The 14,782-nt window shown below is 40.7% G+C and overlaps 1 protein-coding gene across 2 annotated transcripts in view; it reads right to left on the bottom strand.

The window, feature by feature from the left end:
- Positions 1–14,782, bottom strand: part of LOC133635834 (probable proton-coupled zinc antiporter SLC30A4) — a 56,511-nt gene that overhangs the window by 15,779 nt on the left and 25,950 nt on the right. Inside the window, exon 8 of one of the 2 annotated variants that reach the window (XM_062029179.1) lies at positions 1,446–2,472. The exons of the other annotated variant lie outside the window; for it this stretch is intronic. Within the exon in view, the coding sequence (XP_061885163.1) occupies positions 2,318–2,472 (155 nt within the window). The 3' untranslated portion in view covers positions 1,446–2,317. Of the gene's footprint in view, positions 1–1,445; positions 2,473–14,782 lie in introns of those variants that run through there. 2 annotated transcript variants of the gene reach the window in all.

Genomic DNA, 14,782 nt, shown 5'->3' with positions numbered 1-14,782 from the left:
GAGAAATCACTGCACGTAAGCAGCTAATAAGCCAGTGACCTTGGATCCCTCAGGCTGTACTGCATCAACAAGCGACATCAGTGTGTAAAGGATATCACCACATGGGCTCAGGAACACTTCAGAAACCCACTGTCAGTAACTACAGTTGGTCGCTACATCTGTAAGTGCAAGTTAAAACTCTCCTATGCAAGGCGAAAACCGTTTATCAACAACACCCAGAAACGCCGTCGGCTTCGCTGGGCCTGAGCTCATCTAAGATGGACTGATACAAAGTGGAAAAGTGTTCTGTGGTCTGACGAGTCCACATTTCAAATTGTTTTTGGAAACTGTGGATGTCGTGTCCTCCGGACCAAAGAGGAAAAGAACCATCCGGATTGTTATAGGCGCAAAGTTGAAAAGCCAGCATCTGTGATGGTATGGGGGTGTATTAGTGCCCAACACATGCGTAACTTACACATCTGTGAAGGCGCCATTTATGCTGAAAGGTACATACAGGTTTTGGAGCAACATATGTTGCCATCCAAGCAACGTTACCATGGACGCCCCTGCTTATTTCAGCAAGATAATGCCAAGCCACGTGTTGCATCAACGTGGCTTCATAGTAAAAGAGTGCGGGTACTAGACTGGCCTGCCTGTAGTCCAGACCTGTCTCCCATTGAAATTGTGTGGCGCATTATGAAGCCTAAATACCACAACGGAGACCCCCGGACTGTTGAACAACTTAAGCTGTACATCAAGCAAGAATGGGAAAGAATTCCACCTGAGAAGCTTAAAAAATGTGTCTCCTCAGTTCCCGAACGTTTACTGAGTGTTGTTAAAAGGAAAGGCCATGTAACACAGTGGTGAACATTCCCTTTCCCAACTACTTTGGCACGTGTTGCAGCCATGGAATTCTAAGTTAATTACTTGCCAAAAAAAAATTTAAGTTTATGAGTTTGAACATCAAGTATCTTGTCTTTGTAGTGCATTCAACTGAATATGGGTTGAAAAGGATTTGCAAATCATTGTATTCCGTTTATATTTACATCTAACACAATTTCCCAACTTATATGGAAACGGGGAGTGTGAAGTGAATTATATTTATATAGCGCTTTATTTTCTCTCGAGACTCAAAGCACTTTACAAAGTGACAACCAATTATCTACATTTCAACCAGTGTGGGTGGCACTGGGAGCAGGTGGGCAAAGTGTCTTGCCCAAGGACACAACGGCAGTGACTAGGATGGCGGAAGCAGGAATCGAACATGGAATCCTCAAGTTTTTGGCACGGCCCCTCTACCCCAATCAAAGTGTGCCAATCAAAACCGAGCTCTTGCATTTAATCAGATTGTATTGTGCATGTGTGCCTAATGAAGTGACTAGTGAGTGCATGTCCTGTGCAGGGTCACACAGGGTGATCATAATAGCAATACATCATTAACACACCTACAGCACTGGACATGAAACAACAAATTAAATACTTTATTACAAAAAAATTCAGTAATTTAGATTTATATAATCAATACAACTCTCATCAAAAGTGTCATACCAGCATAATTTGCAAATATGGAAATACTGTAGGAGAGTCCAGCCAGGACTACAATACTGTCAGTCATCACTGAGGTGCAGCAGCCATGTATCCTGTCATCACTCTGGCATTGTTGTGGGAGGCGTTTTGATACGCTCTTAAACATCTGTCCATATGTAGATGATTGAGATGCACCAACAAAAACATGACTATTTTCTTATTTAAAACCTGAACTGATAATGTGAGGCTGCTGAAAAACAAAAGGTCACTTGGGTGCCATGCAGAATGGTACCAGTCTCAACTCTTGAGTCAGTATCAAACGTTTAAGCATAAATTATTTAAAATTATCGTGTGGGTTAGTCTCATCAAATCTACTTTTACAGATTGACTGATAGAAAAGTGACTTTGGTTAGAGGCTAAAAACAGAAGTACATTAGAGTGATTCAGTGAGTGTTACATTCCTGGTAAAAACTACTAAAAGCAACAAACACAAAAAATAAAAGTTGCATATAATGAGGCCGAGCCGATCATCATAAAAAAAGTGTAAAATACAAATAGAATAGGCCTTAATGGTGAATTAAGAGAATGTTTCCACATTCCTTAGAAGATTGCAGTGTAGCCGTGAATTTAGTCTGCAAAGGTTACAGTAATCCTTAGATTAAGTTACTGCTATTAATTGGCTCTTGAGGTTACTTTTAGCACCCTGCCAGTGAACTGAGAGAGGTGCAACAGCCCCCTTTTGACTCCCAAACGCCATGTAGCTCTATGGCAATGTATAAAGAGGAAGTGAATGTACAGAAGGAGAGTGTCTTTAAGCGCTAGACTGCTGACATTGTGAGCAGGTGCGCACTGGGGTCTGTCTGTGTGTCTGGACCTGCACTGTGCATCTGGTCACGCCGTACGTGTGAAGCAGTAGGTGGCGTGCCTTTGCTTGGACGTCTTCCCAGTTGCTGGCACTTGAGGGCACTAAGAAAAAGAAAAAAATGTCACGTGACATTGGGGCAATGAAGGATCCCCTTACTTTTCCATATGGGTCTAGTTTGTGAACATTCACATTTGAAAATAAGCGAGAAATATTATCCGTCATGGGGGTGGACACACCCGACTGCTTTTTGTTGGGGGGTCTACCAGAAAGAAGGGTAAAATACGTAATGTATTAAAATCCATTGGAATTGTTTTAAAATTTGATTTAATTATTACAAGCATTTAGTTGCAGAGTCCAAAGGTCAAAGTCCAAAACCAGCTTCAGTGTGATAAAAATCTCAGTTTACCATTCTGACATGACATTGACACTTTGTGTGGTTATGCTAAAAGAGAAAGAACATGTTTGGTGCAGATAAAAAAAGAACAACCGTTCAAACTCAAAGTGTTTAGAAAGTACAAAGAAGAAGAATCTTGAAAAACATTTATTGATAATCTTATTTATCAACTTACTTCCCTAATTATCTTTTTTTTTGTTTTATGTTATTACTTATTGAGTATATTGTGAATAAATTGAGAACAGGATTAAATAAACTGTGCTTCTTCCTACTCCTTTTGAAACATGTTGAAAAGAGAAACCGAAAATTGTGATGTATCATGTAATGTTTCCATGTTCGAAATAAACTCAAACTCAACTCAACCAACATCAGTGTCACATTTCACTCACTAACCATGTTGCACAGTATCACATTTTAATTAAAGGGTGTCTAGATCAGATATTTATATCGGATATCGGTCCAAAAAAACAAGTACCAGATGATACAGACTTGCAAGTGTCCCTAATTAAACATGTCCATGAATGTTCTCATTCATCCAGGTCATTGTAATCTCAGGGCATTCAATCGATCACAACGGGACTGTTCGGTTTGTCTTAGAAGACGTTCTGCCTCTCTTGCGAGCAGGCTTCATCAGTTCATGCTCATAGACTTAGATTGGTCAGATCTAGTCCAGCCTACTGAGGTATTGGCATCAGCCGTGTTAAGTGTTATACTGTTGTACGCCCTTACCCATTGTGTCCATTAGAGGGCAGTGTTTACCTCTGTGTTACCTGACACCTATACTTCCTGTTCCGGGTTCATATGTCATGAGTCATTCTGGTTGTTAGAGCGGCAGCAAGTTACGTTACTGCCGCTACAATAAATATACCTACAAGGCCAAAGGTAAACTGTGTCTAATGAGAGTTTGATTACATCTCCACCGCAACCGCACGAAGCTCATCAGGTTATGGCATACTTGCCAACCTTGAGACCTCCGATTCCGGGAGGTGGGGGATGGGGGGTGGGGTGGGGCGTGGTTAAGAGGGGAGGAGTATATTTACAGCTAGAATTCACCAACTCAAGTATTTCATATATTATATATATATATATATATATATATATATATATATATATATATATATATATATATATATATATATATATATATATATATATATGAAATACTTGACTTTCAGTGAATTCTAGCTATATATATATATATGAAATAAATACTTGAATTTCAGTGTACCGGAGGCTATCCAGTAGATGGCAGTATTAGCCTGTTTAAGAGTGTCACAACATTGCTGTTTACGGCAGACGAACTGCTTTACGGTAGACGAAAACGTGACTGCTGCTGTTGTGTGTTGTTACCGCGCTAGGAGGACGTTAATGAAACTGCCTAACAATAAACCCACATAAGAAACCAAGAACTCGCCCTCGATCCTTCTACAGTTATAACGTGATTGGGCAGGCACGCTGTTTATATCGTGGGAAAGCGGACGTGAAAACAGACTGTCGCCGCTGTCCCCACTCAGGTCTGCATTGAGCTGGAGGGGGCGTGGCCTCCAGCCCAGCTCCGGCTGAATTCCGGGAGTTTATCGGGAGAAAATTTCTTCCGGGAGGTTATCGGGAGAGGCGCGGAATTCCAGGAGTCTCCCGGTAAAACCGGGAGGGTTGGCAAGTATGGGTTATGGGCACAGTCACGCAAGTCTAGAGCAACAACAAGGTAACAGAAGTAAGACGAACTTTTAGCCAAGAGAAGCTACTAGACGAGCTAGAATAAAGAAGGCGCAGAGAGAACCCCGCAAAAATTAAGGACTCTACAAGCCACAGCCTGAGCAACGTCTTGGAGATTGCAAACTATAAAAAACAATAAAAGCGAAAATGGCCGGAGCAGGAACCTACAACAGCAGATTGTCTTCGATGGAACAGAAGATAAGTTTGATCTATGGGAAATGCGATTCCTTAGCTGTTTACACATTCTGAAGCTAAAAGACACAATTTTGAGAGAGCCTGTTGGCGAGGCTGCCATAGCTGCAGATCCATTGAAGAATGCAGATTGTTATGCTCAACTAGTAAATGCACTAGATGATAAAAGCCTATCATTGATAAGACATGACACCGCCGATGATGGAAGGAAAGCCTTGAAATTATTAAGAGAACATTATTCTGGAAAGAGCAAGCCCAGGATTCTAAACATGTACACTTCATTGACCACCATAAAAATGGAAGGGAATGAGACTGTGACTGATTATATGATAAGGGCTGAGAATATAGTTTCAGCTCTTCGTGATGCAGGAGAGAACATGAGTGACGAGCTGCTTGTGGCCACCATTTTGAATGGACTGCCAGACTCATTCAGATCACTGGCTGTCCACGTTACACAAAATGAGGACAACGTGACATTTAAGGACTTCAAGAGAAGACTGAGGGTTTATGAAGAATCTGAGAAGATGAGGACAACCGGACCTGCACAGTGTGATGAAGACCATGATGAAGACTAGCACAAAGCAAAGCAAACAAGGCACCAAGACACACTGGAAGGAAGGGAAAGCTACTCCGACATGTTACAAATGTGGAGAAAAAGGACGTATCAGAACCAGGTTTACCAAGAAGGTGTGGTGCAGTCACTGCAAGAGTAACACACACACAGAGTCTCTATGCAGGAAAAAGGGAAAAGACGGAGCCAGAAAAGTTGCAGAAGAAGAGGAGGACATCGACGACGAGGATCAATGTTTCATGGCCAAGCATGCAACAGACGAAAGGCCATCTGTCAACATGAAGAAGAAAGGGATAATGATGGACGCCGGAGCGACATCTCATATTGTTAACGACATCGCCAAGTTCAAGAGCTTTGACAACACATTCTAACCCGACACCCATTCTATCTAGCTGGCGGATGGGACCAAGTGCAGTGGGACGGCGCAACGCAGAAGGACGGCGCTGATCTATCTGCTAGACAACGAGGGACAACAACAAAGAGCACAGCTACAGGAGGCGTTGTATATACCAACCTATCCACATGACATCTTCTCAGTGGCAAGGGCAACAAACGGTGGAGCGACAGTGACATTCAAGAAGAGAGACGGCCACATGATCACCAAGAAAGGGGACAGGTTTGACTTCCATGAGAGTGGTAATCTGTTTTACTTACCAACTGTTCAGAAAAATGTTGATAAATGCAATATGTGCCACGACATGCAAACCTGGCATGAAATATTGGGTCACTGCAATTATGAGGATGTACAAAAATTAATGGGTGTGGTAAAGGTATGAAAATCAGAGGCAGTGCAACCAGACCAGTACAGCTGTGTGAAATATGTGCAAGGGGTAAATTCACACAGACAAGAAATAGGGAGCCAGACAGAAAGGCTACAGAGCCCTTACAACTGGTCCATACTGATTTAGCCGGTCCTATGAGAACCCCAAGCTTAGAAGGTCACAAATATGCAGTCCTTTACGGACGACTATTCAGGTGCTATGACTGTATATTTTCTCAAATACAAAAGTGATGCTGTACACGCCACAGAGAGGTTCTTAGCAGACTCCGCCCCTTTTGGGGAAGTTAAATGTCTAAGCTCGGATAATTCTACTGAATTTACGAGCAAGGAATTCAAAGCACTGTTAAACCAAAAATAAGATTAAGCACGAGACATCTGCACCCTATTCGCCTCACCAAAATGGCACGGCAGAGAGAAGTTGGAGAACCCTCTATGAGATGGGCAGGTGTATGATTTTTGACAGTAAACTACCAGACAAAATGTGGAATTATGCTGTACAGACAGCTGCCTATGTGCGAAACAGATGTTACAGTAAACGCACAAGGAAAACACCTCATGAGATGCTCACAGGCAAGAAGCCAGACATGTCCAAACTTCAGAAATTCGGATCTGTGTGCTTTGCATACATACAAGAGAAAGGGAAGTTAGATCCTAGATGTGAGCACGGTCGTTTTATCGGGTACGACAAGAACAGCCCAGCTTATCTTGTGTATTATCAAGACACAGAAATGGTCCAAAAACACAGGCTAGTGAAATTCACAAGCAAGACAGTCAACAAAAAAGAAACACAAACACATGGACCACACACTGAGTATCAGGACAGAGAGGTACACCCTAGGGTCCTTGACAATGAGGAAAATTATGATGAAAAAATGGGAAATGCATCAGGTCAAAGTGTTAAAGATGATGTTTCTGTTTCTGAGATTGAAGGTGAACAGTCTAGCGCTGGGGGTCAGGGAAGAAAAAACCCACCTAGAGTTAGGAGAAGGCCTGTGCGCCTACAGGAATATGACATGGAAGACACAGCAGACAGGCTGGTAACTAGTGTAGACTCATGTTATAGAGCAGTTTGCGACATACCACAAAATTACCAGGGTGCCATACGATCAACCAGGTCACGGCAGTGGATAAGTGCAATGAATGACGAAATGCAGTCACTAAAAGAGAATGATACATTCAAAATCACCCAGTTACCACCAGGCAAAAAGGCAGTGTGGGGTAGGTGGGTGTATACACTCAAGAGTAATACAGATGGGTCAGATAAGTGTAAAGCAAGATTTGTTGCAAAAGGTTATAGCCAAAAACAAGGCATCGATTATGAGGAAACATTCTCACCTACTGCTGACATGACAACTGTCAGAGTAAATCATGCAAAAAGCAGTGCAGGAAGATCTGGTTTTACATCAAATGGATGTGAAAACCGCATACCTACACGCACCAATTGACTGTGAGATCTATCTCGAACAACCTGAAGGTTATGAGAAAAAGTCAAAAACAGGAGAGAAGCTAGTATGCAAATTAGAGAAGTCCTTATATGGTCTCAAGCAGTCAGGTCAAAACTGGAATTCTCTGTTGCATGTATATCTCACTGAAAACGGTTTTGATCAAAATCTTGCTGATAACTGCCAATACACAAGGGAAAAAGAAAATGAAAAAGTGATTTTGATTGTGTGGGTTGATGATCTGATAATTGCTGCTAACAATGAGAAGGTTGTGAAAAATTTCAAAGTGATGCTCACTGAGAGATTTAAAATGAAAGACCTGGGGAAATTAAACAGTTTTCTAGGGATAGATTTTAAACAGTCAGAGGACCAAGTCACAATGTCACAAAACAGGTACGTGAACAAAATCCTCTCCAGATTTGGGATGCAGGATTGTAAGGCCAGAGAGACCCCATGCGAGTCAAAACTCGAATACACAGAAAATGCTGTAAAAATGGAAGAACCAAGGATCTATCGAGAAGCAGTGGGAAGTTTAATCTATTTGGCTACTTGCACTAGACCAGATTTAAGTTATGTGGTCAGTAAACTTTCCCAGCATTTTGCTGAGCCAAATGAGGAGCATTGGAACACTGTAAAGCACGTTTTCAGGTATCTTAAAAGGTACAACAGACCGTGGGTTATGTTTTAAAAAGGATGACACAGGTGAACTTGGTCTAATAGTCTACAGTGATGCTGACTGGGCATCTGAGGTCACAGACAGACGTAGCACTACAGGGTACTGTGCCAGTTTAAGTGAGAGAAGTACACTCATTTCATGGAAGAGTCGAAAGCAACCGACAGTTGCACTGTCTACCTGCGAGGCAGAATACATGGCCTTAGCGTCAGCCATACAGGAGTGTATGTATTTGCAACAGTTACTCAAAGGTATTGATAAGTGTCAGTATGCACAAACCAAGGTTTACGATGACAACAAGGGAGCTATTGCACTAGCTAGAAATCCAGTAAACCGACAAAGGTGCAAACATATTGATACCAAATATCATTTCATACGTGAAACTGTGAATAGTGGGAGAATATGTTTGGATTATTGTCCTACTGACAAGATGATTGCTGACTTGATGACAAAACCAGCCACTAAGCTACAACTGAAGAAGTTTGCTCAGTATTTGTTTGGCACTTAGAGTGCAAGAAAAGCATTACGTGTGCCAAAATGTGTTTTTGTTGTTTTATTTTCTATGAAAATGATGTACCACAATAAGCTAAGAGCGAGTGGGGGTGTTAAAGGCCTACTGAAACCCACTACTACCGACCACGCAGTCTGATAGTTTATATATCAATGATGAAATCTTAACATTGCAACACATGCCAATACAGCCGGGTTAACTTATAAAGTGCAATTTTAAATTTCCCGCTAAACTTCCGGTTGGAAACGTTTATGTATGATGACGTATGCGCGTGACGTCACGACGGCAACGGAAGTATTCGTACCCAATGTGTCACCAATACAAACTGCTCTGTTTTCATCGAACAATTCCACAGTATTTGGACATCTGTGTTGGTGAATCTTTTGCAATTTGTTTAATGGACAACAACACAATCAGGAGGTTGTGTTGTGTTTGAGCTGGATAGCAGACGCACTACCGTGAGTACAGCTTTGGCTTCCAAACATTTGATCGCTTGCCCGTACGTGCGTGTCGCTATGTGCATGTCACGTACGTAACTTTGGGGAAATATATGTTTCTTGCCGACTCTGATGGCGGCCGGGGTGTCGTCGACAGCTACAACGCCCGCCGCCGCCGCCGCTCCGTAGTTAGCTTCAATTGTTAAGCTTCGCCAAGCTGGTAATTATTAACCGTGTATTTACATGTTCATGGTTTAATAGTATTGTTGATCTTCTGTTTATCCTTCCAGTCAGGGTTTTTTTAAATTTTGTTTCTATCTGCATTTGAGCCCGATGCTGTCACGTTAGCTCCGTAGCTAAAGTGCGTCAACGACGTATTGCCGTGGAGATAAAAGTCACTGTGAATGTCCATTTCGCGTTCTCGACTCTCATTTTCAAGAGGATATAGTATCCGAGGTGGTTTAAAATACAAATCCGTGATCCACAATAGAAAAAGGAGAGTGTGTGGAATCCAATGAGACCTTGTACCTAAGTTACGGTCAGAGCGAAAAAAGATACACCCTGCACTGCCTCTCTAGTCCTTCACTCTAACGTTCCTCATCCACGAATCTTTCATCCTCGCTCAAATTAATGGGGTAATCGTCGCTTTCTCGGTCCGAATCTCTCTCGGTCCGAATCTCTCTCGCTCCATTGTAAACAACGGGGAATTGTGAGGAATCCTTCCTCCTGTGACGTCACGTTACTTCCGGTATAGGCAAGGCTTTTTTTTATCAGCGACCAAAAGTTGCGAACTTTATCGTCGTTGTTCTATACTAAATCCTTTCAGCAAAAATATGGCAATATCGCGAAATGATCAAGTATGACACATAGAATGGATCTGCTATCCCCGTTTAAATTTAAAAAATTCATTTCAGTAGGCCTTTAAGTGTTATACTGTTGTACGCCCTTACCCATTGTGTCCATTAGAGGGCAGTGTTTACCTCTGTGTTACCTGACACCTATACTTCCTGTTCCGGGTTCATATGTCATGAGTCGTTCTGATTGTTAGAGCGGCAGCAAGTTACGTTACTGCCGCTACAATAAATATACCTACAAGGCCAAAGGTAAAATGTGTCTAATGAGAGTTTGATTATATCTCCACCGCAACGCACGAAGCTCATCAAGCCGCTAGACTAGATCTGACCAATTTAAGTCTATGAGCATGAACTGATAACGCCTACTCGGATAGAGGCGAAATGTCTTCTCAGATAAACCAAACAGTCTAGTTGTGATCAATTGAATACCCTGAGATCCTTAATTTAACAAAATTGCAGTTTAAAGGCTGCAATATACTTTCGCGTCGCGTAGCTTGCGTCTCCCGGCGGCGTCTTGTTTGATTTATAGTTCTTCTGTGGGGGTTAGTGCCAGACTTGTAATTCTCTTCCAAAACACTAAGGGGCAGTGTCTCCAGAAGGAACAACTGCAGCTGGTGTTGATTAGATACTGTATTTTCTTCCTATGAAGTGATGACATCAACATCTGTGTCTACACTGGAATTAATCATTTACAATCATCAGATTTCTTTTAATGGACGTTTTACCTATACACCACAGGGAAAATACATTCGTAAAGATGGACCGTGCAACTTCTGAACAAGTCGCGGCAGAGACATTGAACGCTATTCGCCTTTCGGGACATGGGACTCGAGAGCTATCGTGTAAATACAACTGTTAAAAACTATTTTTAGTAAACGATATGCTGGTGTTAATCTGTATGGTCATGTTCAGAGTTCACAAATGTTTGTAAATATACCGAGCCTGAAAGATTATTGACGGAGAATGAGAAGTGTGTGTAAGAGAAAAAGATGTGTGGTCATGAGAGATAATATGTGTTGGAATTGAACCTGTTGTTAGCACAAGATTGACTACATCACAGCTCTCTCTTTTCCCTTCTCCCTAACGGCGAATAGCGTTGCGAATAATGATAGCGTCCTCTGCCACGAATTGTTCAGAAATTGCACGGTCTATATTTACAAATGTATTTTCCTCTGGTTTATAGATAAAACGTCCATTTAAAGTAAACTGATGATTGTGAACGATTAGTTCCAGTGTACACGATGTTGTCACTTTACAGGAAAGAAAATACAGTATCTCGTTAACAACAGCTGCAGTTATTTCTGGAGACACTACCTTTTAGTGTTTTGGAAGAGAATTACAAGTCTGGCGCCACCCCGCACAGAAGAATTATAAATCAAACAAGACTCTGTCAGGGGGATGCTAGCTATGCAACACGAGAGATTTGTCAATATAAAGAATGATGAAATAATTATAGTTGCAGACCACTAACAAATGCAAAGTCTCCAGGGCAGGAACTTATTAGAAAGTATCCAGTAGAAAATATGCCTGGCTAATTTATTTTTTTATTTAATTAATTATTGTGACCACTAAGTGTCACCAAAACAAACAAATGACTACGGTAGTCCACTTCAAACCCCTACATCTGCCATAAGGTGTGTGTGTTTTTCATACCTAACATTATTCTTTGAGTAATTTCACTTGACAAAGCCTTTTCTAACATTCTGCACTACAAAATAAGTATGTACTATGACTTGTGCGGATATCGCATCACACTCAAGGCTCCAATATCAGTATTCATTGGAAGTGTATTGTGACACCCCTATTAGGCCAAATCCAAATAAACCCTTGGTTTTGCGCGTTCACGTCAATCAATCGGTGTATACATTTCTCCGTCAGGTAAGGAGGGAAGGCCATATGTTAGGGCGGCCCAGCCCTCAAAACAAAATGAGCTCGAATACCTCCATAGATATCAAGTGCAATACAGCAAACAAATGAATCACTAGAGTGCAAAATAGTGGATTTCATAAAACTGAGCCAAAATTGACGTATAATGATTTCCCTCAATGAAACATTTTACATACCATAAGCTGATGCATCAGCATTTGCCTATAAATATTGTCTTTTCAACTGTCTTCTTAGTTTAGTTTAGTTTAGTCTTTATTTGAAGGGACAATGTACAGAAACATTAAGCTCAAAGACAGATATGTTCTGTACCAGATTATAGCTAAATAGCTATTTCCATCTGCAGTCCCTGGCCACCTAAATTAAAGGGATACAAAAATCATGCAATAAAATTATGACAATAAAATCATACACAAGTATTAAGAAAAAAGTCATAAAATGCCCTTTCATGGACACATACTTAATATACAATACAACCACACCTCATTTACATCATCACACAAAGACAATACATGCTTTTGTTCACATCTGTCATCATTTGTAAAAACAACCATGATTTTAACAGACACACCTCACAATTTACAATAAAAATGCTCTCTTGGATATAATACACATTAGGTTGATGTGTCAAACATATATTTTGATTGCTCCAAAGCCACTTTTTAACTTCAATTGTGAATGAAGAGTAATCTGTTAGACTTTTCAAGTTTGTTGTGAGGACGTTCCATTCCTTTATGGCTTTATATGAAAAGGCTGATTGTGCAAAAGAGGTTTTACATCTGGGTACGCTACACTGCCCCCTGGTGGAGGCTCGTGTGTTTCTAGTTGACACAGCAGATGTAAACTGGACAAAGTGCTTAAGTGGCGCTGGTGCAGTGTTATTTAAGATTCGATGGGCCATTCGTATTGATGCTAATCTTTGAATGTTAGCTAAATTTAACAAACTATATTTTTGGAGAACTAAACAATGATGGTGGTGTTGTGGTTTTCGGTCAAGGATTTTGAGGGATTGTTTGTGCAAATTTTCCAATGGCCCCAGTGTCATTTTGCTTGCCTGCGACCAACATGTTATACAATAATAAAAACGAGACATAATCATTGCATTAAAATAAGTTTGAGCTGCCTCCAGTGTTAATGAATTCCTGATACATTTGAACGTTTTCATGTTGTATTTAAGACTCTGGCACATCTGTTTGATATGTTTTTTAAAGCCAAGTGTTGGCTCTAAAATGACACCCAGGTAACGATATTCACTAACATTTTGTATTATTTCCTTATTAACCGTTATATTTGGAAAGGATGACATTTTATATTTGTTTACAAAATACATTGTTGCAGTTTTCTTAATGTTTAATGTAAGACAAGAGTCATGTAGCCATCTTGCCACCTTCTCCATGGCTGCTGTAAGTTTTCTGGCAACCGTTTCAGCGTCCTTTCCCCAAGTATAAATAACCGTGTCATCTGCATACATCTGGATATTTACATCCTCACATACAGATGGCAGGTCGTTTATATACATGGAGAAAAGAAGAGGGCCGATATTAGAGCCTTGTGGCAGGCCAATATCAGTAGCAGTGAGACTGGATGTTGTGTTATCAATACGGACACATTGGGTCCGACCAGATAGATATGACATAATCCAGGCCAAAGTATCTGTCGACAGTTTAAAATATGTTAATTTTGTAAGTAACGTGGGGTGACTGACTGTATCGAATGCCTTGCGGAGGTCTAAGAATATTGCTCCAACTACACCTCCATTATCAAGGTTTTGTTTGATTGTTTCTAGTAGAAGGCAACATGCAGTTTCGGTCGAGTGATTTGCCCGAAACCCAAACTGCATGGGATGTAGGAGGTCTTCATAGTCCAAATGTTCTGTGAGTTGCTCAACGATCACTTTTTCTATTGCTTTGGATATAACGGGGAGAAGGCTAATTGGTCTGTAATTGTTGATGTCTTGTTTATTTCCTGCTTTATGGATTGGGATGATATTGGCAGTTTTCAACGTGGTAGGGAAAGTGTTTTCTGTTATTGATTTATTTATCAATGTTGTTATAGGAGCAGTAAGACTATCTTTATAAGTTTTTAGAAAGAAAGTGTCCAGACCGTATATATCTCTAGATCGTAAGTTTGATAATGCAGAGAGGATTTTGTTTACCTTTGTTTCATTTGTTAATTCTAAACTTAGTCCATCCTGAATAAATGGCAATTCTTTGCACTGATTTTGAGGGAATTTTTTATTCAGGGTTTGTACAGACTGGATGAAATGTTCATTAAAATGATTGCTTATGTCCAGACTGTCTGTGATAGTAGTGCCATTGATATTTAATGTTATAGTGTTGTTTCTTGTTTGCTCTCTTCCAGTGAGTTTGTCAATGGTTTTCCATAACTGTCTAATGTTCCCTTTTGCAGCTTTGATTAATTCTAAGTGAAAGTCAGCCCTACACTTCCGCATAAGCATTGTAACTTTGTTCCTCAAACTTTTAAAAATCATACGATCCGTATTTAGACCTGTTTTAATTGCTCTTTTGAGAGCTGAGTCCCGATTTTTCATAAGAATCCAAATTGTTTCATTAATCCAAGGTATTTTTATTTTAGCACTTTTCTTTCTGGGTTTTGTTTTAGTGTATTTACTGTATTTTCTTCTTGATGTAGACAGGCGAAATACATTAAAAAGAGCCCCATGATGCAAAGCTGAACATTGCATCCGACGGCATCTTGAAAGTAAACAAACATTTGTCCCATCTGCGTTACGTCACTGCCAGCAGACAGTGAGGGTTAATGACATAGCGAGACTTGAGCAACATCCGAATTCTTAGGGCCGTATTTTCAACAGTTCGCCATGGCACTAGATTCTTAGGGCCAAGGGGGAGGTTTAAAACGAAAGGGGAAAGAGGGAGAATTCGGATTGAGCCTTAATGTAGATGTTCAGAGAACCTTAATAAACACACAATAAAGT

This window comes from Entelurus aequoreus, linkage group LG02, assembly GCF_033978785.1.
Source record: "Entelurus aequoreus isolate RoL-2023_Sb linkage group LG02, RoL_Eaeq_v1.1, whole genome shotgun sequence".
Classification (NCBI taxonomy): Eukaryota; Metazoa; Chordata; class Actinopteri; order Syngnathiformes; family Syngnathidae; genus Entelurus; species Entelurus aequoreus.
This window is presented reverse-complemented; position numbering and strand designations above follow the sequence as displayed.